The 27,981-nt window shown below is 47.4% G+C and overlaps 3 protein-coding genes across 4 annotated transcripts; 1 reads left to right on the forward strand and 2 right to left on the reverse strand.

Moving 5' to 3' along the window:
* Nucleotides 1-1,149: 1,149 nt before the first annotated feature.
* Nucleotides 1,150-8,486, reverse strand: reps2 (RALBP1 associated Eps domain containing 2). Of its 2 annotated transcripts, XM_037249666.1 has the most exons (19): nt 8,140-8,486; nt 6,608-6,731; nt 6,144-6,262; nt 5,681-5,786; nt 5,371-5,496; nt 5,232-5,295; nt 4,995-5,157; nt 4,772-4,825; nt 4,593-4,668; nt 4,412-4,486; nt 4,248-4,299; nt 4,038-4,177; nt 3,899-3,960; nt 3,768-3,827; nt 3,201-3,287; nt 3,022-3,137; nt 2,756-2,861; nt 1,538-1,639; nt 1,150-1,435 (listed from the first exon to the last, which is right to left on the reverse strand). In XM_037249666.1, exons 1-18 carry the CDS (start codon nt 8,359-8,361, stop codon nt 1,571-1,573), a joined length of 1,821 nt encoding a protein of 606 aa, XP_037105561.1. In that variant the 5' UTR covers nt 8,362-8,486; the 3' UTR covers nt 1,150-1,435; nt 1,538-1,570. The 2 variants fall into 2 exon arrangements, 1 of the variants encoding a protein (XP_037105561.1); XR_005097759.1 differs by lacking the exon at nt 1,150-1,435 and having other exon boundaries at nt 1,556-1,639; nt 3,018-3,137.
* Nucleotides 8,487-9,714: 1,228 nt separating this feature from the next.
* cltrn (collectrin, amino acid transport regulator) lies at nt 9,715-13,016 on the forward strand. Its single transcript, XM_037250201.1, has 6 exons — nt 9,715-10,068; nt 10,738-10,796; nt 10,928-11,013; nt 11,653-11,769; nt 12,087-12,281; nt 12,676-13,016. Exons 1-6 carry the CDS (start codon nt 10,002-10,004, stop codon nt 12,830-12,832), a joined length of 681 nt encoding a protein of 226 aa, XP_037106096.1. The 5' UTR covers nt 9,715-10,001; the 3' UTR covers nt 12,833-13,016.
* On the reverse strand, nt 12,896-27,496 carry LOC119122038 (cadherin-24). The gene is made up of 15 exons (XM_037250200.1): nt 27,389-27,496; nt 25,485-25,553; nt 23,169-23,616; nt 20,337-20,631; nt 19,749-19,868; nt 19,484-19,651; nt 18,070-18,251; nt 17,174-17,430; nt 16,950-17,086; nt 16,675-16,796; nt 16,430-16,547; nt 15,997-16,308; nt 15,710-15,896; nt 15,248-15,629; nt 12,896-15,118 (listed from the first exon to the last, which is right to left on the reverse strand). The coding sequence occupies exons 3-15, from the start codon at nt 23,517-23,519 to the stop codon at nt 14,456-14,458; spliced, it is 3,294 nt and encodes a 1,097-aa protein (XP_037106095.1). The 5' UTR covers nt 23,520-23,616; nt 25,485-25,553; nt 27,389-27,496; the 3' UTR covers nt 12,896-14,455.
* Nucleotides 27,497-27,981: the final 485 nt, after the last annotated feature.

Genomic DNA, 27,981 nt, shown 5'->3' on the forward strand with positions numbered 1-27,981 from the left:
GGTCACTTATTGATTTTGTTAAATACATTGCAAAGTATGATGGGACTAAACTACAAAGAATGTACAGTTCAGGGGCACGAATGCAGCACACAGAATGCAGCGAAAAATGTTGGCGACATAGAAAACACATTTTAATGATTTTGGTTGGTGTTGTGGTGGTGCGCGTGTGGAGGTTAATCTTTGTCCATGGCCTCTTCATTCAGATGTGCTGAATGCGTGTTTCTCTAAATCCCGGCCGGCTGACGAGCTAAAAGCTCTTCCTGTTGCCACGCTCGTGTCTGCCGCTAGCGCTTGCGCAGAAGTGCAACCTTTGCAAAGCAGCGGCCGGGACAAAGGCCGCCACGACGCACCCCGGAGTGATGCCATGCCGTCATGCTTCGGGGGACAAAAGGATCAAATTGAGCGCACAAAACATGATAATCTAAGCGCTCGGCGAGGCGAGTTTCGCTTTTTCTTTGGCTTTTTTGCTGACACTTTTTTCAATGAAAAAGCAGCAGCCTCCACAAGATTCTGCTGAATGCTCTAAGATGGTAATCAAAAGCCTATTAAGATTAAATAAAAGTAAAAATTCAATTAAACCATACTGAACAATCCAAACAATTCCAACCGTGGTGCATCCTGTAAATAACTCGGAGGCGACAAATGGCCATCACATTTTGTCCCAGCTGTTAGCGTGCAATGCCAAGCAAATACTTTCAAGTGCTATTTATAGTCCAACTGCTTGCTGCTTGTTGCTCATGACGCCATCACGCTGTAGTGACGGTGAAGAGTTTTCATGCGGCAACAACGAGGCGCTCTAAAGCAGGTAGTGTGTGAGCCAAGTGTGTCAGAGGATATTTTGGGGACAAACCGTGGCGGAGAGATCTGGGAATACAGCCACCGCTAATGCTGCCGTTGACCTTTTTTTCCCTTCCCGCCTTGTTGTGTCTGTTTGGAAAACATCTGCTTTGGCCCGACGTGCGTCTGCGCCATTTCATCTATCCGTATCTGCCTAATAGCCTGAATGGAAACTGCATGTTGATAATTCCATAACGTGCCTGTCGCTTCTGGAATTGGCGATCAGAGACTTTCCTAATTGCCTTTCAAGCAACAAAAGATAAAACACGCAGCTGCTCGACAACAGGCTCCACAGACTCATGAATGCTAACGTCAAGTGTGAAAAGTTAGCAACTTTATTCATCACTTTGATTTTAGTATAAATTACAGCGCAGTCATGACATCATTGTGACATCATTAGCATGCAGCCCAAGCATGCCCTCATGTCCGCACGCAATCTTTGAGAAGACACAGTATGAAGAGTCCAAAGCAGCACCTTATCTTTGCATAGCACATCTGCTGTCGTCTTGTGCTGGTTTATGACATTTTGTCCTTTCGTGCTTTTTTTCAATGTTAGTTTTTTGTCTTGATTTTGTTTGTTTTTTGGAAGAGCAGATACCTGGAAAATAAAAACAAAGCACGTTTGACCTCAAACAATGAAAAGTACAACAAAATAATTTCCACCAATCCGATTCCAAGTTCCTCCTGATTGTTTGCTTACAGCATAAGATGGATTTTCCGACTAGTCGCCGGGTCACGTAGAGGCCACGGGACGCAGGAGGTCCAGCTGGCTCTCCAAGGTGACCCTCTGGTGGTGGACGGCCTGCAGCCAAAAGGAAGGAGAGATCACAAAGAGCTTGTAGCTTTACATGTACCATCCTTCAAAATTTCAACTTGCTCTTGTCACCTTACGGGACGTGTTTTAAGCTCAGGTGGCGAGCCAATCAAAACTCTGCAAGCATCCCCGGGCCTACTTTTAGCCGACCCGATGCTCACCCCAGCTTTGAACAGGTGACAAAGCCTTGGCAGAAGTCTTCAGCTGATGCTCTCTTGTTTCCAATCAGCTATTTGTTGCATTTGGGACGCGAGCTGTCTCCTATTTTCAAGCGGACAGTTGAGAATGCCCGCGGCCGGTGCGGCCTTCGCGCTCTCTAAATAAAGACGCACACTTGCTATTCTCTCACATTCCAAACAAGTCTTGCAGGATCAGGCGCAGAGGCCAGATGACCTCACGTGTGTCATTCCGTTCGGCGTTGCGCTGCTATCAAACGTTTACGATTGCGCTTCACGCGAGCGCCGACGCTTTCGCCGCTGGATCGTTTACCGGAGGAATGGCGGGAACGCGACAGGTGGGCCGAGCGCCGATACTAATGGCTAAACTGCAGTCTTGTTATACTTTGGAACTATGCTTGGGTGTCAGTGAATGAATTTCACTTTTAAAAAAAATATATATAAAAATATATATTTATTAGTCATATAATCATTTCAAGCCTACATTATAATAAGTATCAAGGTGACCTCTACGTCATATTGTGTGTGTGTGTGTATATGTTAAGTGTACTGCTGCTAACACAGGAGTTTCCCCATTGAGGGAATAATAAAGGATTATCTAATCTAATCTAAACATTCTCAAGTATCACTTTGAGGCACAGGCCTGCACTATTGCTGACTTGAACGACCCCTTGACCTCAGGCTGTTATGACGAGCACCTTTTGTGTCGCACCGACTTGCCGAAGCGTCGGACGGACTTTCTTGCGTTTGGCTGAGAAATGTCTGAACACCATTAAAATGTGAAAAGTCGCACGGCTGTGCTTGAGGAAAGAAGACTGGCGGAATGTCAGCAATGCTTTGACTCACATGGCAAATGGAAGCCTGAACGGCACTGATCATTTATTGATAAAAGAAAAAAAGAAAACTATAAAAATGGGTTTCAGCCTACCTTAAGGTGCTGCTGCAGCTCGCTGTTGAGTCGTGTCAACACGGCGTTGGTTTCCTTATTTTTGCGGATTGCCATCTGGATGTCCCTCTTCTGCCTGGATGGCGTTCTGTGAGGGACAAACATACTTGATGCCGCTTCATCTCAGACCAAACAACAAACCGTGCAAATAAATCCTCCGCAATCTGTCTTTGTTTGCGTGGGATTGGCACTTCAGATAAAAAAAAGAACCAAATAAAAGTGATGCATTAGAAATATTAGTGACTAACTTTTGAGCGTGTTTTAGAAAAGATCCAGTAGGTGGCGCCAAGCACTCCACATTCTGGCTGTCTGGCCGAAACTTCCTTCGACCCGGCTTCTGCGGAGCTTGATTGGGACTTGGCTCCTGCAAGTTACAATAAGAATGAAATCACACAACAAAAAGCAGAGCTGTCAAATAGTTTTCAACCTGTTGGGAAGCTTTGGACAAGTCTTCGCTACTTTGATTCAATCGGGAGCGTAAGCAGGGTTCTTCGGGTTTCACACCGCTTTCCTCCTGCAAAACACGGCACGTGAAATGATTGTTCAGAATTTGGTTGAAGAAAAAAAAAGTCCTGATTGGCACCTTTAAGCTCTCGACCCTTATAAGATACTTCACCCGTGAATTTCTTATCATGGATTGAAAGATTAATTCTGGTGGGTTAAAGTCGGCTCCGTTTCCTTCTCATCGGGTCGGATTGGGTGGATTGAACACGTTCGTTGGTGTCGGCGAGTTAGCTGACGTCACACTTGAAGCGCTTTTCAGTCACGCTGATGGCTTAAACAGCCTCACGGCGCTACGGCTGATTGTACCAGGGGAAGGGGGGGAGGGAGGAAAAGGGAAAACCAGGACATTGCCGAACTCCAGGCTGTGAAAGTCGCTTTGGAGTAGAAGACAAAGACGGGGTGGAAAATCTCGCCTCGTCATGTCGTCAATCATCCTAATTATTGTTTTTGTTAATGAGCCGCCATGAAGAGACATCTGATGTGGGCTCACCTCTTGTCGGAAGCGACTGAAGTCTGCAAAGTTGGGCTGCTGTGCTTTGGTCGGTGGAACCTGAGATTTTAATCATGAGCGTGATCGTGGCATTATTTATATTTGTTTGATTTCAAAAAGTCGAATCAAACCTGGGAGGCGGCCGGTCTGGGAGGTAACGCTGGAGGAGGGGGAAACCATCCGCTCTTCAGCCCTTTCAAAAATAAAAAGGACCACCAGTAAGCTCCTCAATAAAACCAGAAGTCTGTTGTTGAAGTGGGTGACAGTCACCTGGCGCCCCCTGTTGGAAGAGCTTGTTGAGGTCCAGTGAGGAGGCTCTGGAGTGGCTTTTCTTCTGAGGTCGAGGCGGCGGCGTGGGAGGCTCCTCCGCCTTCCTCATGGCGTCGTCGATGGAAGTGCTGGAGAATGACCTACAAAAAGCAGAACGCCACAATTCATGCATTTGCAACCCCGTCACCTGGAATGCGTGGCCATCCCAACCTCGGTCGGGTTTTCATCTTGCAGTGCCGGTTGGGGTCCTGAGACGGCGGCTCTGTCACAAGAATCACGCGGGAAAAAAAAAAAAAAAAAAGAGTCAGCTTGTGGGTTGACGTTGATGAGGGTTCATTGTTTTGACTTTATAACGACGCATTTCTTTGCATCACCTGGTCTGTGGGAAAAGGTGGCCAACTGCAGAGTGGCGCCTTCTTTTAACGTCTCCACACCCCTGAAACTGCATTCTGAAATATTACAATGAGCAGTAAAAAAAAAGTCCATCAGGTCAAAATCAGTAATAATAAATATGCAGGATTTGTGTATTTTTTGTTCAATAAATCTTTCACAAACCTTGTTTTTTACTGATTTCCTCTTTGGAATCTTGTTTGCTCTTGGCCACACTTGGTAGGAGCTTGGCGCTCGGATCCTACAACCAACAAGACATTTGTCAACTGGAGTTATTTTAAGGGCAACATCGCCCCCTGGAGGAATCTACGAGGCACTGCAAATTAAAAGACATTTGAGTTTACCGTCTGATGGAGTCCAGTTTCGCCATCGTCAAAGACGATCCGACGCCGTACATGCTGGGGGAAAAAAAATCCACCACAGGTGCTATGCATTAGCCTGTCTATGGCGTTTTTCATTCATTGTTAGCAGGAAGCTAAACGGACATGTTTAAAGGAAATAAAACATATTCAAACGGGAGTGGCATTAATCAACTTCCCTTTTTATCTCTAACTCATCTTCACGTACTTGAAGGGGGACGTCGTCATTCGGTGGTCCGAATTTGGGATGTAGGCCAAGGGGAAGGCTCTCAGGAAGAGGGTAGCCGTTCTTGCGGGCCACAATCAAGTGGAAGGCGGCGCAGAACTCCGGGAAGGTTAAAGCTCCGTCCCGGTCCACATCGCTCAGTTCCCTGAGAGGGACAACAGTTCAAAAAATTTAGAAGCTGCAACGGAGGCATTGAATTGAAAGTCAGTCAGCACTTACCAAATGTGCGACAGCTCCGGGATGGGAAGTTTGGACATTGTGAAGAAGTTCTTTGCAACAGCACCTGGGTGGGGGGGGGGAAGTTAAATGAATATTGTATGGATAACATAGAAAGAAGAGATTTGGTGGGGCGTTCTACCAAGAATTCGAGCCCCGAGGTCGGGCTGCAGGCTTTTAAACTGATTGGTGTAATAGTCGCGCTGTTCCTCTGTGATACTCCAGGGATCGTCGTCATCGTCGTCACACTCCTGCTGGTCGGCCCTCTCTATATTCATTCAATCATAAAGTGCAGTGTATAAAATAAAGATGCAAACATTAATAGATCAATCAACAACTAATCCATTAATTAACTATTCGGAATCCTCGTAATTACAGCCATCTAGTAGTAAATATTCTCAAGATTTTTGGAGTTCTCCAAGCTCGAGTTATTTCCGTCAACTTTGGCATACCCGCGTATGAGTCGGCCATCTGTCTTTGTTTTGGCGTGGCGTACTGGTGGCTGTGGTAAGCCGGCGGGGAGCGAAGTACCGAGCTGCCAGGCGGAGACGGCAGCTCCTTTAGAAACAGACAAACAAAGCATTTAGAACAATTAAAATGATGAGGAAAAACAGTTAGCGTAATGTTGCTTTTGTCCGTACGCAGTTGCTACAACTTCACGCTTCATTAACGGAATGTTTGGTCCTCGGCTAATCTCTCAAAATGGAAGCATTTTCTGCTTTCATCTTTATAGCGGCACGGAATGTCTTCTGATCCTTTTTATGTTTTTTTTGTTTTAATCTTCATTCTCAACGTGTTAATTGACCTGACCTGCTGGGAGCTGGCCGTGAAAGCTTAAAAGCAATAAAACCGCTGTGTGTTGGAAACAGACAAAAACAAAATATACAGCTCAAAATCCAAAGCATACCACCTGACCTTGTGCTCGGCACCCGAATCCAAACATCGGATCCTGTCGCAGTGCTGCGCCTCCGTGCTGGCGACGTATCTCATCTCTGGTTCCGTCTTGATCCCCACAAATCTGGGCAGTGGTAGATCTGCAACAGAGAAGTCTTTTTAGGAAGCACTAAAACTAAAAAAGAAAAGTCGAGGAAGTACTAGCGAATCATAAAAGGTGTTTGAACAGTTTGGTTTGGTGAAATCTACCACGTGGACTATTGCAAAAACAACACACCAAAAACTCCCGAAGATGTTTAAGGCACTTTCCAAAGGATACGGTCGTGAGCTCACAAAAACTTAGCTCACGTTGTGGCATTAAGTGATTGTTGACAGCCGCGAACACAGCAGCGAGCTCTTCCCACGCGTGACCCGCCTAGCCTCCAGATTACGCCGCAATCCCGTCACCTTGAAAATAATCCCTTGAGCTCCCTTTGGGGACTTACTGGCCGATGTGCTCTGCAGGTGGACGGGCAGACCCGCCTGGGCGGCGGCCAGCAGCTTGAGGGCCACGTAGAACTGAGCTGTGCCAAAGTAGCCCATGCGTTTGGCACCGCACACTTCCGTCACCTGCCAAGAGGGCGGAAAATTTGATATCAAATGTGAGAACAACATAAAGCATGTGACCTTTAATCAATCAGCATAGAGGGCCCCCAATGACCCCCCCACCCCCCACAAGCCTGTACTCTGTTTGGCTGCTAGCAACAATAACTTCATTATATGTGTTCCTGAAAGGTTAATCAAGTTCATCCGCTCAATCGGAATGTGATCCGGGATCTGAGATTTGTCACGAAAGACTCTTAGATTGGAATTACACAACAGGTCAGAGTGCCCAATTCCAAGTCAGAGCTTTAAATCAAGCTACAAGGTCCTGGAATAGAGCTCAGCAGCATTGCTTTATTTATTTTCAATGTTTGCTAGATGCTTGTTGCTAGGCACAATAATTTTTGTCTCACAGAACAATAGAAAAACAATTGAAATAGGATCTCGTGCTCGCCATGTTGTTTAATTGCCGTGACTCATCGCGTACATCCTCAACATGTCTACGCAATTGTGATATCGACGTATCGTAAAAAAGGCTAATTTCCAAAACAACGCTCAGGAGTACAAGTGTCAGCCAGCAGGCATCCTGCCCGAGGGCCAAAGGGCCTGGTGTCAATCAACACCCATCCGCGGCAGACAGGAAGGAAGCCGCACGAGTTCCGCGTCAAACTTCCTGGCGTTGCACACCGAGGGACACAATAGGATGGTGACGGATCCCCGGAAAACCCCAGCGGCATGAATACGCAAATCTGTTCGAGCTCCATTTATTTATGTGCCTGATGGCTCAGCGAAAAAACTCACAGCACGAAGCTCATAAAAACGCTGCGACTAGTGTCACCTAGCATAGCATAGCATGCGTTCAAGGATAAAGGATATTGAGCGAATTTGTGGAAAGCATTTTTTAAAGCCAATGTATGGAGAAAATGTTTGCTTTCGTTCTCTGAGCAATTTTTGCTCTGTACACTCTGAAATCCCTCTCCTATTGGATGCACCGTCTGACGTCACAATGATGCTGCTCTCTAATTAAACAGTTTGCACTTCAAGGCAGGGCGCTGCTAAGACATTAAACGGCCATCTTGTGTATGGCCACAGCGCATTCCATCATCAGTACTATTAAATTGCTATGCTTTCAGAATACAGTCTATTTGGCTTCCAATGAACACTTAGGTTTAATACACTACTGTCTTTATGTTGGAGAAGATGATGTCACTCAGGGTGTTAAGAATTTATACACTTGGTTTAGAAAGTTTTTGGAACCACGATAAATGTTACACTACACAATTAACCCGTGTAATTCCTTTTTTTTTTTTTCAGTACATTTTTGTTTGGTGATTTTTACCCCCCCAGTGTTAAATGTTGTGCCTTAGCGAACGATTGTGGAACGCCGTGTTAAGGTGTGCCCCGTTCAGCACCCGAATACCCCCCACGCCTTCACCTTGTGCAGCACGTCAGCAGGCAGCTGAGACGCCTTGAAGAGCTCTGCCACTTTGGAGGAGGACAGCTGCTTCCCGGAGGGCTCCGTCACGCACAGCCCGTGCAGAGCTGAGTAGTACCGCTGCTCGTGCTCATGCACCGGAATTAGACCACCGGCGCTCACCGCTGCAGACACCGCGCCGCTGCAACCACCACCGCCGCTGCCACCGCCTTCCTGCTCCATTTGCTTGCCACCACCGCCACGCTACAACCTAGAAATCATACTGCACACACCTCGGCTACCGTCCTCACCTCCGCTGCGGATCATCCACCCCTTGCACTGGCAGTCATATTGCCATCAAACTGCAGTGTCACGCCGCGGCTGCTGGGGGCGGTATAGCACCAAAATACATTTTCATTCGTCCACAAAGGTGCTCGCTGCTAACAACAAAATGAAACATATGTATGCTACATTTAAAACACTGACATGCCAGAAAAGGGGTAGGAAACGAGCCGGCCCACCTTTTTCCATTACAAATACATTGACGGGGGAAAAAAAATCTTGAAAACTGGGGATAAACATCCAATCATTTTTTTCTAGAAAATGGCGGGGTGGAGGCCACTATTATAATATGTAGCCTATCCCACAAAGATATTAAGATCGAACACATAAAAAGGTCACACTGACTTAAAAGGAGACCTTGTGTTATATATTTCCCACCAGAAGATTTGTAGAACCTGGAACTGTTAACAATTCTCCTCTGGAAGTGTACTCAAATTGCATTTCTTCACAATACCTTTGGTATTAAAAATTTAAAAAATATATTTTGAAATTCAGTGGTATTAGTCTTTATTTATATAATGTTTGGTCAAATACCCTTTGCGTAGGCTTAGGTTGTCTTGAGTCTTCTCTCAAAAAGCACTGCCATCATGTGTCCAGAAAAACAACTGCATCCCCACTTTTTTTTTTCTTTTTTCAAGACAATAATTCACTTATGATGTCACATAGTTTAGTACAATTGAATGGAAAAGCACAGGGCAGCACTCGTCATTTATATGTTTATTGTTCCTGGTCATGAGGGATCACAAAGTTTAACTGTGTATCAGCTTGACTTGTAAATCTGATTTTATTGTCGTTTGCTTGCACAACCTTACTGAGTTAAAACCAAGTAATGAGAAGATAAAAAGTTGTGTGTACTGAGGCGGAAGCACTTTTCTTGTTTCTATGGTGCCCAAAAACTTTGGGAATGCTATACTGTGCTGAAAAAATATCAATGACATCGTCAATTAATCGACTTTGAATCGACTTTCATCACATGATAGGAAAAATCCCTCTGGAAAATCTTTAATGATGTCACAGAGGATTTGGAGAGTCCCACCAGCACGAGGGTGCCAGTGTTGATTGAAAAGCGTTTTCAGACGTCCTTCGCTCACTGATCGTTCAACAATTAACCAGCCTCAAAATGGATGATTAACTGCGAATGCACATCTGTCTTGGCACCTGTTGTGGATTCGTATGACAATAGTCGTTCACCTTTGCTCAAAGATTGTTTACGAGGATGTTACAGCAGCGCATAAGCTGTTGGACAACCCAAAAGCGCATTCTTATGATGTCGACTTCCAAGCGGCAGGTCAGAACATTGAGTGCGGTACTGAGAGGCTCACACATTGTTCCACGCTGAGTAAACAGAGTCAAACGCTAGTGTTTTTTCGCCGGGGAGGTCGCTTCTCCAACACGAAAGCCTGAACAAACACTTTTTTCACCATTTTACAGTTTCCCCAGACAGGAGGCGAGTCCTGTGGCCAGCCGGGCAGGTTAATTCAGGTGTGTCCTGGCTTAACTATTAAACTAGACTGCGGGTGACCACACATTCACTTGGGAGAATGTCGGGAAAGGTCATTTTTCTGCTGTCTCTGGCGCTTTCATCGGCTCAGCAACTCTGCAAACCAGGTAGGGGGAAAAAAGTCCTTATCAACTATATCTTAGCATACAAGGAGGGCTGTTAAACTGTCACAGGCTACATTGAGTCTGAACACAAATGTGCGATTGCCTCAAATTACATAAACAAAACAAATTGATGAATAATTGGTTTTGCAATCAGAAGTACAAAAAAAAAAATTTATTGGTTCAAATATTTCATTTATTTTAAAAATTAAAGAATGCTTGAATGTTTGAATATCCTGACGAAAGCGAAGACAATTTGTTATTTTAGTCGATGCACATAATTTGCTTCCGCGGGGCGGCCAGGTTTGACCCCCGGGCCTCAAGTTTGACCCCTGTGATTAAAAGGATTCTGAATTGAACTAAAATATGTGTGCCATAACTTATCTCAGCCCAAACACGTATCACTTTCCAAATAGCAGACTTTTACAGTACGAAATTCAGACGAATGTCGGCTCTCCCTTGTAATCATCATTATCCGTGATGCTAACAGATTCAAAAATGAGTGTTGATAATTATGAAGGGCTAAATGGTAATGAATTTTCCAACAAGAAAATCAACAAATTTCAAACAGATCAAGGAACAAAAGGTGTGGCTCGTTGCAGCGCCGTAAGCGGTTAGCTGAGCTAACAATTTCCATAATCACGTGGAAAATAATTTTCTCTTGAATGCTTACAGATGTTTCAAATGGTTACAAGGTTCGGGTTAGCCTTCAAACAGCTTTGGGAGACAATACGGTGAGTACTATAAGGTTCCATCATCGTTAACCATGCTAATGGGGGCTAAAGGTGCCTGTTGCCATAGCAACCAGGCCCATCTGCAGACCGCTCTAAAGTCTTTGATGTGCTCCTGTTGTTGTTTGTCGCAGTATGTCTGGGACCAAAACGAAATGTTCCTCTTTCGGGCCACGCTGGCTTACACCATGAGGAATCACTTTGACGGCCAGGACTTTCAGTAAGAAAAAAAAACGGTTTAATTGTTTATAACCCTTATATACAATGATGCCCTGAATATATGCATGTTCAAATTATACTGCCCCCATGTGGTCGAGAGAGAGAGAGAGAGAGAGAGAGAGAGAGAGAGAGAGAGAGAGAGAGAGAGAGAGAGAGAGAGAGAGAGAGAGAGAGAGACACACACACACACACACACACACACACACACACACACGCACACACACACACACACAATGTCCATTGAAATTAAGGAAAGCGTTTGACGGAATTCTTCACATTTTATTTAACTGTAATTCCTTTGTTTTTTATTAATACAGTGACATCTTTCTTAAGAAAAAAAAAATTACAAACATTTTTGTTGATTTTGTTTGGATGGCTGGAACGAATTAAGGACATTTCTATTCATTTCAATGGAGCAAGATGATTTAAAAGATGGCCGTTTTGTGCGCAGTTCAACAGTTTCAAAATTGCCACGTTTTTACGAGCATTGTCATGAAATTACTGTGAAACGATAACGTTCAGGGTATTTTTATAACAGTCGAACATGTGAGGGTTAGTACATACAAACAACAGCATGTGGATTACAGCTTCATAAAAGCCAATGAGTTGTGTTTTATTTGTTTATGGAACATCTCCCCAGAGTGGCCAACATCATTGTTTGTGAAGAGACGCTGCGAGTGTCTTTCTGGTTCGTGGTCACGTGGCCAAATGACACAACCCGTTTGGTGGATGGAGGCGAGGTGGAGCTGGCAATCAGGTGATGTCCACTTACTACCTGCTTGGGGCCCTTTTGGCTCATTCTAATGGAACTTTAGGAGCATCTGTTCAATGTGGCTTTTCAACAGTCCTTGTTCTGAATCAAATTGCATTTTCTTATTTGAGCTCTTATTAAAAGCATATTGCATTTACCCTACAATATGAAAAATGCAGATGTACTGTTTGTAAAAAAAGTTTGTTTATAAAACAGACGCCCTCTATTGGTTTTAACAGGTGTTGCACCCAGCTGAGATCCAGTTAAGCATCATAATGTTTTTATGTGCTGTGTAAATGATTTTGTGCACATGTACCTGTCAGGAAGTCTCGGAACCGCATCAACAACGCCTTCCTGTTGAGCGACCGTACTCTGGAGTTTGTGGGCATCGCGCCCACTCTGGTGGCTCCCTACCAGCCCGCCACACCGCCGTGGCTCATCGCCTTTGGGGTGGTCATGGGCGCCATTGGCGCGGGATTTGTCATTCTCGTCATCTCCTCGGCGATGCAGAAGAGACGGTGGGTTGAAGCATGCCAAAGAAGGCACATGGAAAAATCAAAATCCCAAATTCAATCAAGTTCTAAAACTCAACACTCACTCACCAACTGAAGAGTCGTAAACAAGTGAAACGAGGCTTGCGACAACAAAAACGGAACTCGATGCAAACAAATAGACAATGAGGCACACCTGGACATGACACGAACGGCTGAAGTGAGATGATTGGTAGACACGAGGAACAAGGCCGATGAGAACAAGTGGAGACAAAAACCCAAGTCCAGACGAGACCTGAATGTGGAACATAAGCAGAAAGACATCACATAAAATTTGCTCTAAATGTAAAATATACTAAAAATAACAAAATATTCTTAAAATTTAAAGTAACATCAACTTTTTCTTCATTTTGATTTTCAGAAAGAAGAAGGAGAACGTGGAGGACGTCACAGAGGATGAGGACGGTGACGTAGAGACACAGTCGCCCAAATCGCTGAAGAACGGCAGCGTCCGACAGGACCCGACCGGCGTTTCCAACGTCGCCTTCTCCGACGATGAGCGAGTCACACAAATGTAATTTCAAAATTCCAAACACTTCAATTTGAGGAAAAGAATATCTACAATACACCGCACATACGTCTTCAAGTTGATCAACTGTTTATTTTTTAAATCATTGCGAACGTCTTCTTGAATCTGTATGCTTTTAGATACATTTGTGGGTACAAGTTCTAAAGTAAATCCAAATGTGAAGGACAAAATTGTGCGCCGTGATTGTGAAGCTGCATTTTGTCATGACACAAAGTTGGAGACATTCTAAATGATTCAAAAGCCTTGAGTGCTGTGTCAAAATAAAACAAGGAGGCTGAGGAGCCCCCCCAAACTGTTCATCTTTCATCTTGGTGGCGCGCCAGACTGGGAAGTGACAGCGGAGGAGGCGCCCGGTCTCAATTGGGATTAAAATACTGAAGCTCAGCTGCAGTTCTAGTTGCAGATAAAGGGCAGAAATGAACTAGCTAGCTAGCTAGCGACAGTATGCAGCTAACTCCATTGCTACCTGAAGATCAGTGACCCACCCAGTAGAGTGGAACCTCAGTTGATGAACGACCCGGTTTTACAAACAATTTAGTTTTAGAATAACTTCAATGAAAAATAAACTCGGTTTCCAGCCTTTGCCTAAAATGGCCGCCACATGTAATTAATTACCCAGTGGCCTGCCGGCTCATACCGAGAACCCGGCTCTCTAATTTGCTGTGAACGCGTCACATCGGCATGAGTGCTACTTGATTAAGAGACGCATCAGAGCCTTTGCGGAGGGGAAGAATAATTACATTTGAAGCTGTTACAACGTACGCTTTTATTCTAACAGTTGCCCTGAAAGCCGGAGGAAAAATGAATGGATTTCACTCCAAACAGCTGCAGAAATGAGTCACATATATTAAAGTGTTTTTGCTCTTGGGGGAACTCATTAACGCAGCACAGACGTTTGGTCCAAGGATGTGCATGAACTCCTTTCACCTACTGTCCAGGCATTCACTCGAGCTGGGCACTTTTTGTTTTCAATTGCTTCACATGGCATGTTACAGGTTTTACGATCCAAACAATCATCATCCCTCATGCCACCAACCCACCCCCACCCCCGCCGCAACCGACTTGCGAGCCAAAATGAGCCACACTAGAGTTGTTCTTCATCTACACAGAGATGTCGCTTTACTGAACGGTTGACAAAAGAAGACAACCGGCCTCCATCCAATTAGATCAGTCAAATGCATATTCACAATCATATCCTGCTGAATATTGGATGAGGGCCTATTTTCCGACAATGCACATTTCAAGCTGTGGTGGAAATGAATATTTCAATCAATGTGAATCTTTCATAAGTTTTGTGTTGAAAGCCCAAGTGCATTATTAAATAACCACGGTGTCAAGTGAAAGATTTACTGTGCGTTTGCTATCACGGCAGGCGTGAAATGACAGTGGTGGCGGGGGGAAAGGGGAGGGGGGTGATAGTGATACACTGTGCGCTGCTTCCAGGAAATCCTGGAAAAATTCAGAATCTCTCCATCCCTCTTCTTCGGGGTTGGCTGAGCAGCCCAGACTTCAAGGAGTGTTTGCTATTTGTAAGTCAGGCCTGTTGTCTCCCTCGCGGGGCCTGGGTCTTCCTCCTCCCTGTGGGACTAGTCCGGAAATTCAAATGTGTCCCTTAAAAGTCCCACTTTAGTACTGGCTTCTCTTGGACTTGGCCGGTTTGGGAAGGAGCAGCTTGGACTTGGCTGGGATCCTCAGCCGCCCCCTGCTCCTTGCCACTCTTCCTCTCCCTGATGAGCGCTACCAGCCGCTGGAACTTGACGTTGAGTTCCTCCATGCCTCCTGCCGCCGGGTCCCGGTCCTTCCCGTTCTCACCTCGGTCTTGATCCTTCCCGTCCTCGCTCCCCAGTGAGCTCAGCGACTCAGCCCGAGAGTCGCGGCCCTCAAACTCGTAAGTCTGCAGCGAGTCATACGGCGGCTGCGACTGGTCGGACGTCACCCGGTTGAGACGGAAGTTCAGCAGGTCCTCCATTCGTAAGGGTTGGCGGTTGTCGGGTATTGTTGCGGGTAGACTTCCGTTCAGCGAGCCCACGATGCTGTACGTGTCCGTCATGGGGTAAACGGGAAGCTTGGCGTCGGGGTAACTCCGCTCGGAAATGGACGGTAGTGACCAGTCGGTGTCGGTGTCCTCCACGGTGCAGCTGGTGGCGCCGGTGCTGATCAGAGTCTGGTTGGCTGACGAGCTGCTGGGACTCTGGCAGGAGGAACCGGTAGGGTCGGAGCAGCTCAGACTGGCCGGACCGCTGATTGGCACTGACTGGACCTCTGCTGGGCTTGTCTGCCCAAAGACAAGACAACAAGGACCCTCACCTCAGTCATAGGGTTGGTAAATTCAGAGGTGGGCCAATCGGCCCAATACCGATAGTGGGTATCTACACTATGAGATGAAAATGAGCTCCTACCTTACCTTAACGTGGTCCTGCTTCTGAGTGTCATCGTGAATCTTTGTTCCTTCTTCAGTCCTGCCCATCAGCCTGCTCAGCGTTTGCGCCGCTAGCACACTTGCTCGTCCGTTTTCGGGAGGGCGGTGCTGCACCGGCTGGTTCCGGATGATAGGAGCGGCGGCCGCGAGGCGCCGTCCCGGTAGAGGAAGTTGCACGCCTGCCTGTAGTGGCCCGGCCTGGTAGTAGTAGTCCCGGAGCGACGGCAGCGTGTGGATTCCGTAGCAGAGCCGCCCGTAGAGGGGCGCCGAGCCGGGCCGCCGTTCGGGCTCCGGCCCTGGGTGGGGGTTACGGGTCACGCTGAACGTCCTGGAGCGAGGGGGTGGCGCGCTCTGCTGTGTGTACCATCTGCAGACGCAGGAAGTAAGCAAGTACAAATACTTTGTTACTGTAGACCACCGCCCTTCTTCCCCAGACATCAACCTCACATGTTTCTATGCACGTTTTGGATCCTGTGCATGCTCTGCAGCGCCGCCATATCGAAGGCGGCCGTGTCCGCCTCGCCCCCGCCCTCGTCGTCATAGGAGATGATGTTCTCCCGGATGTCGTCGTCCTCCGAGAATGAGAGGGCGTCTCGTTTCTGACGCCTTAGTGACAGGGACAGTGCGCAAACCACTGGGGGGCAAAAATAAGACGGGCGACCACATCAGAATTAACGGAGTCTTGGCGTCAACGATTTTGCGGAGCCCATTCGATTTGAGACCCACCGACCTACCCAGCAGAGTGGTGACGCAGGCCAGCGCCGCCATCAGGATAACCAGCGTGAAGACGGCCGAGGGCGAGGCAGACGGAGCTGGGCGACACACGGCGCGCCGCTCCCAGCGCCGGCCCCGCGTTCGAGGGCTGCGCTCCTCGGTGCGCATACCGCCCCGCAGGCACGGGCATACGGTCACGGTGACCGTGGCCGTGTTGGCCAGGCCCGAGGCGCCGTCTCGCAGCACCACCGGCACATAGAGGCTGACTAAGGACGACGAATAGCCGGGCGCCGGCTCCAAGGACGACTGCAGCACAAGGCTGGCCGTCACGCCTGGGGACAACAACAAACATGGCATCGTGAGTCACCGCACTGCAACATCCTTTACTATCTTTTACTTCCTGTCCGATGAGGATGAGTCAACATATGTCTCCACATGATGCTCGAGTCTTACCGCCGCTGTCCCTGATGGAGAGGTTGAGGGCGGAGCTAGACTCGGGCGGGATGCTGAAGTGGACCGGCGCGTCATGCCCTCCCGGGTCTCGGTCAACAGCGCGTAGAACTTGAACAACCTGCGGGTCAAACGCATCATGTGACTCGCAGACAATGGCTAGGCGGACCTCAAGATGGATTTCACGGATGTGGAACAAATGTACTTTCAACAGACGCCATCAATCAGGAAGCAAACACGCAACTGACCTGTCCCGGGGCGGTGGAGTCACAAACGGATGTGGTGTATTGTCTGTCCAGTTCAGGCGCATTGTCATTCTGGTCCAGCGTTTCTATGGCAACCACCACCCTTGACACAAGATTGGGGTTGTCTAAACACAAATGGAAAAGCTATAAATGTTCATCAAGCCATCCCTGAAGTTCCATTAGTTCCACCGCGCACTTTGCAGACGGTGCTTTGGCTGATATACGAGCGGCGGAGCGCCAGGCTCTGGCGGCGGACCCGACGGGCCCGGCAAACGCACCCCTCTGCGTGGCAATGACAGTGATGTTGTGCCACTGCTCCCGCTCGCGGTCCAGCTCCATCACCGTGCTGATGAATCCCGTGTCGGAGGCGACGCGGAACAGAGCCTCCGGATCCGACTGAGGATCGATGGAGTACCTGCCGGGTGCAAAACAGCAAAAGAGTGAGCGAGCGAGCGAGCGAGCGAGGGAAGTGAGCGAGGGAAGTGAGGTGTGTGACCCACACCTGATGTTGCCGCTCTGTCCCGTGTCAGGATCCACGGCGTGTACGCGGCCCACCGAGCAGACGGGCGGGCAGTTCTCTGACACGTCCAGATGGTAACGGGCCTGGGAGAAGCGCGGTGGCTCGTCCGCGTTCAGGACCATGACCCGCACCATGGCCTGGTCCTTGAAAGGGCCGACCTTCAGGTAGCGGGGGTCCACCAGGGGGTTGGCCACCTCCACGGTGAACGAGTATGAGTTGCGAGTCTCGTAGTCCAGCAGCTGGTAAGGAAAGAAGAAAACAATCCCGTCAGTTTTTCCATTTCGTTCCAATAACAAACAGTGGAGATGGTGGAACCGGATAGTTTGAATAGTTGAGTCCTAAGTAAAGACTCATCTGGCTGGTCAAAATGCTAATGTTGTGTTAGCAACATGAAGCCTAGCCAGGAATCTAGCAATGTACTTACATTTGCTTGGAAAGTAAAACAAAGGTCAAATAAAGGTTTGTCACAGGAAGACTGTTGCTCCTCAATATCGTGGTAAAAAAAATGTTTACCAGATAGTTTTATCTCACCGGATGGCTCTAATGAGGTGGATTAATTCTCATTAGGGACGCAATTTGCACACTTAATTTAACATTGGCTGTACAGTCATTATCTGCGAATGTCGTTAAGACCCTCCCTGAGCACAAAGACACATTTACCTGCTCATTTTAATACATTACCATCCTCGCGGATCACAGACGGCATGACGCAGACGGTTTTAACGGCCACACATAAAACATTATGTTGGGAAATGTGTGCTTGCTGGATTATTTCCCCGTTGTAACGATGCTTTTTGTCAATTAAGGAAGAAAAGCACATTTGTGAGATGAGCAGAACAAGTGAGCGTGTGCAAAATTTTCAGCCGGCTCGTGCTCACTTTGTTCAGTACAATGATGGCTTCTCGCTCCCTGCCGCTGATGTTGAACGTCTGCGCCTCTTCCGCGTCCATGATGGTGAACTCCAGTAGCGCGTTGTCGCCCACGTCGGCGTCCGTGGCGGTGAGACGGCCCACCTCCACGCCCGGCGCCGCCAGTTCTGACACGGAGAACGACCACGCACCTGCGAGAGGGGAGAAATAAAAAAAAAAATAAAACAGATGAATGCAATGAGGCGTTAATGATGATGAAACTCCTGGTGAGCACAAAGACGAGATGACAATCATTACTGACATCATTAGTGATAAATCATGCTTAACCCTCTGTGCCACGTCAGAGTCGACGGGGGAACTAAAAGTATCATGGAGAACGATCGTTTTTCTCATTTTTAATGGCAAGTTGCGGCCTTTTGCCGGTTCAGCCCCTGATCGGCTTGCAAAGTCTCACACATTTGCTCCGGTTTCATCGTCCTTGGTGCTGGTTAATGACTCAAATAGGCCGCGGTGTATTATAATGGACGTTTAAAAAGAAAAACAACACCCATAAAAAAAAGTCCCCTTCCCATTCAAGCAACATCCCAAACGAGAACATTTGCTTTAATTATCTCTCTAAGAGAAATTAATGACCCCGGGCGGACTTGGCTTTGTGGCCGGTAAAGGACGGGGCGGGGAGGGTCATAGCAGTCAGATTAAAAGTGAATAAATAACACACTGGCGCCACGTTAATATTAAACAGCTTCTATAAAGCAAGGTACGCCGGCAGAATATATCGCAGGGACGAGCTGGCTGGCAGTGGCTTTAAATGCGATGACGAATGGCCGCCCGGCACGAGCAGAGAGATGATATACGGCGCGTTTCTCCGCACCGTACGTCTCAGTGGCTCGAGTGCCTTGGCACTGATTTGGCTGCCTATTCAAGCGCAAAGCACTGAACTTTAACATGAAATATTAATAGCACAGTACAGGGAAGGAGATGGACGTGCAATTTTGCTCCTGAGACGAGACCCGTCGGAGGCCGAGGAGGCAAAAGACAAAAGGCAGCGTTTGAAAGGACAAGTGTCGTTTTGCCACAGGTTAGCGGAATGACGCGAGGAACCATGAAATTAACCTGAACAGAGAAGCTAAGAGAATCACACCTTAGGTATTCAACCAAAGCACATAACTTTACCTTCAAGTCTGCTAGCTTAATGCTAACACGCAATTGAAAACATCATTGACGAGCTAAAGAAACTAGCATTGATGTACCGGTTTAAGATTCAAAACAACGACACATGTAAACATGCAATATACCGTAACAGTACTCACAGCGTATATTTCTTATCCTCCACTAACATTTGTGCTCTTAGCAGTCATTACCTCTCAAAAAAGTCAGCGTCATGACTCAGCAGAAAGAGTGTCATCAAGCTAATTGCGCTTACTGCGTCTGAAGTGAGGTGGGTTGTCGTTGACGTCGCTCAGCCTCACGGTGACCGTGGTGGTCCCCGACAGGCCTCCTAGATGGCCCCCCATGTCTCTGGCCTGGAGTACCACCACGTACTCTTCCTGGGTCTCTCGGTCCATGTTGGGCACGGCGGTCCTCAGGATACCTGAGTGGAAAACGTGGGGGGAGGAGGGGCGGAGGACAGACTCCAATCAGCACAAACACATCACTCGGGCTCAAACTTTGCTAAGTGCCGCGCTGACCTGTCTGTGGGTCCACCGAGAAGTAGTCGAGTCCTTCAGCGATGGCGTAGACCAGCTGGGCGCTGTTTCCGTACGTGGGGTCGTCAGCGTCTGTGGCCGTCACTTGGATGATGGACGTGCCTACGGATGCATTAAATAAACACTTTACACTTGCCCAGAGGATTAATATAGCATAAGGTCGAATGTCCGGCCATATGTTGACGATGGAGGGAAAAACACACACGCACACGCACGATCAGGACACTCAAAAGTATGATAGCAGCATCGGAGCGTATCATGCACCTGCCTGATTATTGTTTGGGGCATAAAGCTTGTTTAGAGCTTTTTGCTCAGCGGGGAAACGGATTATGCAGACGCAGGCGTCAATGCTAATCTGCTGGCCGGATGATTGGACGGATTGTTTGAAATGTTTGTCTAGAGATTAAGGCCCCCTAAAGGCTGACTTTGGTCGAATGAAAGGTGTTCAAGTGTGGTTATAGAGTAGTTCAATTCAGTTACTTCCCGCAGCTTTCAGTAAATGGAATGTCCAGTGAGGACAGCAAAAAGGACAACGACAGACAGATTCAACGGCGGCCATCTTTGCCTTACCGATGTTGGCCATCTCGGGCACGGCGGCGATGTAGGGCTCGCCGTGGAAGATGGGCGGGTTGTCGTTGATGTCCTGCACTCGGATGATGAACTGCGAGGACGGCTCCAGGGCGCGGCCCGTCTGGCGGTCGGTGGCGGTGGCAGTGAGGCGGTACTGGTCCTTCTCCTCGCGGTCTAGAGACTTGGTGACGTGGATGTTGCCCGTGTTGCTGTCGATGACAAACACCGAGCCCACTCCTTCGCCCTCCAGCGTGTATTTGGTGTGCCCGTCCCCTCGGTCCATGTCCGTGTGCAACTGGCGAGCAAATTCCAATATAAACGGGCCGCTTTTAGTATGTTTAAAAAATGTCCATTTGCACGATTTCATGATGATCATGATGAAGACAGCAATGAAATGTTTTATGGAGCTTGTAGCGCAGATCGAGCGTGATTCATGTTAGTATGACGTGCTCGCTCGGTCAATGAGAAACCAATGGTACCAGGTGTTTCTGTGTGTGTGTTTGCGGCACTAACGCGCGCAGCTCGTTAACTCGACCCAAGCACACAAGCCAGAGGAGGTCTCGTCAATGCGGAGCCTCGGTAACGTTCGACGTGAACCCGATAACAAATCCTCCAACCATCTGTTCACTTTTTCCGACATGTGAGGGCATTTGTCATGTGCATTTGTCATATGTGAGACAAAAAGTGGACGTGGAGTGAAGTGACCTGTCAGGGGGTCAGCTGAGAAATAATTGTGGTGAACACCACCTGGGCGTTGAGACGGAAATTGTACTATTGATTTTTAATCTAGCAGGATTTTTTGAGCAGAACAAAATGTAAACATCTTTTTGTAAACAGTATTACTACAATAAGCAACAAACTTTGGTCAGAAACTAAAACAAAAAAACAAAAAAGAATGCATGACAAGCTAAAAAGTGTGCAGCATGGCAAGCGTGCAAGACGAAGACACGAGTGCATGTGTGCCTGCGTGAGAGTGAGCGTGCGGAAAGAGCCAGGCCGCAAAGAGATTAGTCAGCTGCTGAGCTTCCTGACCAGGAACCTTGGCCACGCATCAGCCCTCGGGCCACCCACGCTCATTGCGGGCTCATCGCGCGCTCATAGTGCGCTCATGGTAATCTCGCCAGTCTTACTCACAAGCAGGCCCGCACGTATTTTCTCTCAACGCATGAGCTCGTCATGTGTGATTACGACGTCCTTCTGAAACATGCGCAGTGAAGGTGTTCCTAATAAAGTGGCCGGTGAGCATGCAAATGGAAACGCATGCCTGCGGGCGACAGAGTTGACTATAAGCCCAAAGTACATCTGTGCTGGTGGATAACGTTGCGGATTAAAAAAAAAGTCATAATAGCGCGCCCGACACCCCACGGTTTGCCCGATAAGCGATTTTTTGTGTGTGTGTGAATGTATTCATCCCTTCCTTGCCTTCGCTTCCTCCTCAAAGCCAACAGCACGTTGTATGTGCGCGCGTGTGCCATCCCATCGCCCCCTCCTGGGCTGAGTGTAATTGTTGTCTCAGTCCTGCGGTGCTTCAATCGGTGTGAAAAGGAAGGAGAAACGGTTTTTTCCCGTCTGGCAAACAAAGCGCAACGACGCTGCCGCAATCAGCCGCCCGCCCGCCACCTTCCTTCCTTCCACCCCTTGCTGCAAAGGTGCAGACAGCGCTGGAATGTAAAAACACAAAATGCGGCGGTGCCTCGACATACGAGTTGAATTTGATCCGTCAACACGTTTGTATCAGTGGCCGGTATCGGCAGCCTCCGCAAGTACTCGATATCTTGAAATCAAGCCTACTTTTGGCACCTCCGATTTTCAGCCGAACAAGCTGAGCCGAAAAAGAAAACGAGGCTTTATTTTAAAACGTCGCCCCGGCTTTATTGCGCAAATATGGAAGTAGCGTTCCCCTGATTGCTTTAGCGCCGCTCGCCGACTGTATCAATAACAAGCAGAGCGGGATATTAAACATTTATGAGCAGTACGCCGCGCGGCTAAGAAAGCAATCTAGGCTGTCATTGTAAAGTATGTGACGGCGGCCCCAAAGTGGCTGGCAGCGCGCGCCGCTTTGACTCCCCGCTCGCGGACGGCCTCGTTCCAGCAAAGCTGCAAAATGCCGCAAGTGGGGGCGCCGCGCTTCAGGTGGGCATCGCTGGCTTTGTGGCAGTGCAACGAGCCAGAAGAGTCCAATTTGTGTTCGTTTGGGCCAATAGCGCAATGCTTCGTTAGACGGAGGAAAAAGCTTCACATTTGAAGTTTAAATAAAATAAAAAAATATAAACATCATTTTATAGCCTCAAGTACAAACGGAGCAATCAGCGGAGGGACATTATGCAATGACGAAAACAAGCCACATCTTTGAAGGAACCTTGCAAAATGGCCGCCGCAAACCAAAATGGTCGACTTTCTAATCATGACAGACATGCCTAGCTGACTTCATATTGTTCTGGGAAACAAGCTTTATGTGTACTCCTCTCGAAATGTTTGGCCGAGCTCTGTCTGGCCTTGCGGTTACGAGTTTGCTATTTTATCGACAGTCATCCGAGTTTGTCTTTGAAGGACACCTTGAAATGGCCAAAACAACCCTAAAACGTCCACTTCAAACTAAACCGTCAGACTTCCCTGCATGTCTTTTTGAGCTCGGCCTCTCGGGACTCGTGAGCCGAATTTCATGTCGCTGAGTGAAGCTTGCCTCAGACTGTGAAAGTCGTGCAGCATTCGGGCAGGAAGGAACCACAAAAAGACGTTTTGGAAAGACAGTTTCAAGACACCCTCTGACCTCTTGTGTTTATCGGCTGTTTTACCGATAAATTGATGCCGAGTCATTTTGGTTCCACTTACCCGTCCGATGAGCACGGGTTCCGGGCCTCGGTACTCCTCAATGACGAAGAACTGGTTCCACAGCCAGCTTCTCTTCCGCCGAGAACGAGGCCGCCTGGATCCTTGCGCACCTCCGCCGTCCGACTCTGCCTGCCGTGACTTCTCCTGACCCGCCTCGGAAATTAGCCTCAGCCCGGCGGAACCCTCCTCATATAGCCCTTCAACTTCTTCATGAGTCCTCGGGTGGGTCACCGTTAGTCCGAGGCTAGGTTTAGCCGCTAAGTGCAAAGATGGACCGAGTCCTGGCAGATGCTGCGAAGCGACACGGCTGACGCACAAGAAGAGAAGAAGAAGGACGACGGCTCCTCTCATCGCTGAGATCTCAGTGGTTGAACGCCGGGGAGATGATTAGTGGCTCAATGTTGACGTCCATCTTCTTCAAGTTCCGCTGGATCATGTTGTGAAAATTCTGTTGAACAGAAAAATGCTTGGGATTCTCAGTACAGAGAGAAAAAAACATGAGTAGGAACGGCAGGAACATGAGTACCTCTCGACCGAAACACCAACGAGCACAAAGCATAGGAGACACTTTTTGTCTTCCCACCAAGATGGGGGGAAAGGTTACTCTCATCATTTCATTTTCCAAAGGCTTCCCATTCACGTTGGACAAAAAAGACATTACATGGTTGACTTTAGCAATTTTGACGCTACAATCACCGGAGAGAAGAAATAATGAGCTCATTAACCTTGAGGACCCGCGACTGACTCTTTTTGGCTGTGAGGAAAGTTTCAAACCTGAGTTTGTCATTTCCACATTGAAGCCATTTAGCACGTTGCTCGCTAGCGTGTGATGACACGTCCAAAGGCTCTCTTGTTAACAAGTGAACACGATATTTTACACACTCATCAAATTTGCTCTGCTGGCTGTAAAATCATAAACATACAGACACGAACGGACGCACAAAAGGAAAACTCAAATTCCAGACCAGGAAGTGCGTTTGGGTGATTGACTTGTGTGGTGATTTTTACAATTGCAACATGACTTTGAAGTGGAAAATATTCACATGAGTGACTTTTGATCCTGGACAGCAAGTTCACATAAAAACAAGATGACTATATTTTTGTTTTTAGAAGATTAATCAGTCATGATATTAATAAAAATGCATTTTATTTGATCTATTTTTGATATATGAAAATGGTTTTATTATTTCTCTTTTATCAAAGTTGCAGTCATGTTTTCTCCACCTATTTTTTCCTTCTCAGTGAAAGCACGACGCCAGTTAATGGAGAAGGCAAACCATTTTGTGCGCCGAGATGTCTTTTGCTTCTTGTGCCAAGTTATCAAAACGGGCGCTGTAAATAATTGATGGTGAAATTTCTTTTATGCTTTTCACTTTTGTAGTGAAGCACATTTCGACTGTTCTTTGATTTAGTACTTTTACTTTTTTTGACATAAGTAGGCCTATCTACAAGATAATGGGGGCAGGTAGGCGGGGGACGTGGAAAAATCTCCCCTCATGAGTTACTGTGCACCTCTGCAACTTTTTTTTTTTTTAAATCTATTCAAGTGACTAATCTTGATGTAATGTTACGATAAAACCGGAACTCTTTCTTTTTTTTTTTTTGACAGAATGTCCGACAGTGAATTAATGAGTAAGAAAAGTGAAGTTCAATTGGATCATTTGTCACGGCGCCCTGCTTTCGGAATCATTTCATTATTATTTGCGGACAGAAATGGTCATTTTATTGAGCAGCGGAACGTGCCCTCCAGTTACAAGCGCTGTCACGCCAACATTGCCTATAGCTGAAGGGTGATGACCTCACTAAAGATGGCCGCCTCCCGCCTTTCCTTAAGACGCCCATTAGACATCAATGACACGAGCTGATCTCCTCCGCCTCAAAAACATGACGTGACTGCTTCCTTTTTCGTGTTTGGACGCCTCACCTGAATGCGATGCACCCAAAACCAAATTTGCTGGCATCTGTTATCTCCTCTTTGCACGCACGCCAGCCACTCAGGCATTAGACACACACACACATGGATCCGGTCAAAGTTGTGTGCGTGTGGGATTGAAATGCGCAAATTCCGCCACGTGCGTGATCAATGCGGCGGCTAAAACGTGGCGCGAATAATGACGGCGACTAAACAAATGCGCTTTGATCCATTTACATGTAAATGAGCCCAGAGCCGCTTTTTGATGACGCCGTAAAATAGCAACGCGACATTGTCACGGTAGTTGAAGCGACGCGACGGACTAACTTGCGTTTCATCGCAATGCTCGTGAAAGGCAAGATGTTGTTCTCGGTTGTCATGGAGGTCGCAGACTTTTGGCTCACCTGGCAGAACACGATCTGCTCTAGCGCTCGCGTCACAACGGTGCCCACCTTGACGATTGCGTTGCACCTCTGAAAAATAAAAAACAAAAAAAAACTTTTATAGAATCTCGCTGAAGTGCAACCAGAGATAGGAAAACCTCTTGCCAGGGGACAATTTTGCTCCTCACATGTCAGTTAGTCACAAGGTCACATTTGCATTAAAAATACATTTTTACAATTATTTGTCACAGAGAGAACGTCCTAATTTAGTTTCAAAAATCTTGTCATGGTTTTGTGTGATCCATTCCAAGACCACCCACTTAAGTTTCCAATTTGACCACAGCAGACAATTGCCAAAGCACTTTCCTCCCTCCCGGGAGACGCTTGCCTTGTGGATTAGCACGTTTCTGACACCATTCATCATCATCCAGATGTACGCTTCACGGAAAGCGATGTCAACGCTGCTTTTTAAATCCCTCCCAAAAAGAAAAGGACAAAAAGTACATTTCCTGGAGCACTTTTGTGGTTATTGTGCTTTTTTAGCACAGCTTTGGCGGCTTTGTGTTATTCATTCTTGTTGCGAGTGTGTGTGTGTTAGGCTGAAACTGAAAGTGTGATTTGCTGGTCGAAATGATGAGTGGCGACATCACCCCAAATGGCAAATCGCTGTTCCCGTCGCACTTTGCTCTGAAACAACTTCCATTTTTATTAATAAAAATAGAAGCTGCCGGGCGATGCGTGCCGAGCCTTTTACATATCGTAGTGGATGGAGTCGCCCAGTAATAGAAAGGGATGAATGGAGCAATGGGTGGATGGATAGAGAGGGGGTTAATGGTTAAAGTACATGAGAGGCTACAAGCTTGGCGGGCAGAAATGACCAAAGCGGAATCACGTTGTGTCCCATTTCAGCATCTCCCGTCGCCTTAGTGCTTAGAGAGCTCTCATCCATCCTTCACACACACACACACACACACACACACACACACACACACACACACACACACACACACACACACACACACACACACACACACACGGAAAATCAGGGAACTCTCACATTTGCTGATTTTGGGAACCAAGCATTGCCACAAAGAGTGAAAATCTGCGACTAACCTCTGAAAAGTTAGAAAAAGTTAGGCCCTGACAGATGCTTTACGGATCGATGTGAAATTTGGTGGACATGTCGAAAATTCAACAGGAAGGCGGCCATCTTAGTTTGATGTGGCCATTTTGGACCATTTCAGGGCTTTGAGGTTAAGGGCAAGTCAAGGCTCATCATTATTTATAGCATAATATTAAAAATGGGAAAAATATTACAAAAGTGTGAGTGTACAAAGAAATGAAGCACTGTTAGAAATTAGACTTAAAAGAATAATTGTTTTTTTTCTCTCCTTATATTGCCTGCAGGGTTCGTAAAGGATTTGCTGAATGCTGATGCGTCTCTCTGTTGCCACTTTGCTACGTGACTTTTTGAATTTCCTGCTTGCATGATCTAAGAACTGACAATGCACATTGTCGAAACATCAGTATCTTGCACGCGCACACACGCACGCGCACACACGCACACATCTGGCCCTGCTTGTTAGTGCTTCCCAAGTTAGCGAAGAGACGCACTAAAACAGCCTCATTATGAGGTCCGGACAGGATGATAAGAAGAAGAACAACATAATATAAAGTGACCTACTTGATGTGCACGCCCCCCCCCCCCCAAACTACCCCCTCATGATGTGATTCACACACTCGGGCTGAGCGATGCCAACAACAATGATGATTTGTCTCCAATGGCTGTAGGTGATGACAACACAGATGAAGATGATGTTGATGAGCGTCACCTCCATGCATGTGCGAGCAAAAAAAAAGAAAGAAAAAGAAACATGGTGCAAACGAAGAAAGAAAGAAAGAAAGTCAAGCTTGGCTTGGCATACCCGGCGTGCAGCTGAAAGCGATCGTGCGCGTGGAGGAGGACGCCGAGGTTGATGTGAGCTTGACGCGAGGTCCGTCCCCTTCACCCAGCCTCCCTCTCGCGCTCCCTTGCTATTCTCCACTCTCTCTCTCTCTCTCTCTCTTCATCGCTCTCATCCTCCCTCACTCGTCTGTCTTTTCCCTCCATTAGTCTTCAGCGTGGAGGAGGCGGCTCTCTAAAAGGTTGCTATTTTTGAGGAGGGACACTTTGCCAAGTATTTTTTTTTGGGGGGGGTCACGCTTATATCTAAAGCACACACTCAGATATAGGTACACACACACACACACATGCACACACACACGCACACACACACGCACACACACACACACACACACACACGCACGCACGCACGCACGCACACGCACACACACACGCACACGCACACACACACACACACACACACTTTTGCCCAGTGGCGAGCTGTGCGTTTAGCCACTCGGGGACTTTAACCACCTCCTAATAGCACCACGACAAATCTATCAATTCAGTGCAATCATGCAAAATAAAAGAACATATATGTGCCAAGTACGATATCCGTAGCAGTTCACAATCATG

The sequence above is a fragment of the Syngnathus acus genome, chromosome 4 (genome assembly GCF_901709675.1).
Source record: "Syngnathus acus chromosome 4, fSynAcu1.2, whole genome shotgun sequence".
Classification (NCBI taxonomy): domain Eukaryota; kingdom Metazoa; phylum Chordata; class Actinopteri; order Syngnathiformes; family Syngnathidae; genus Syngnathus; species Syngnathus acus.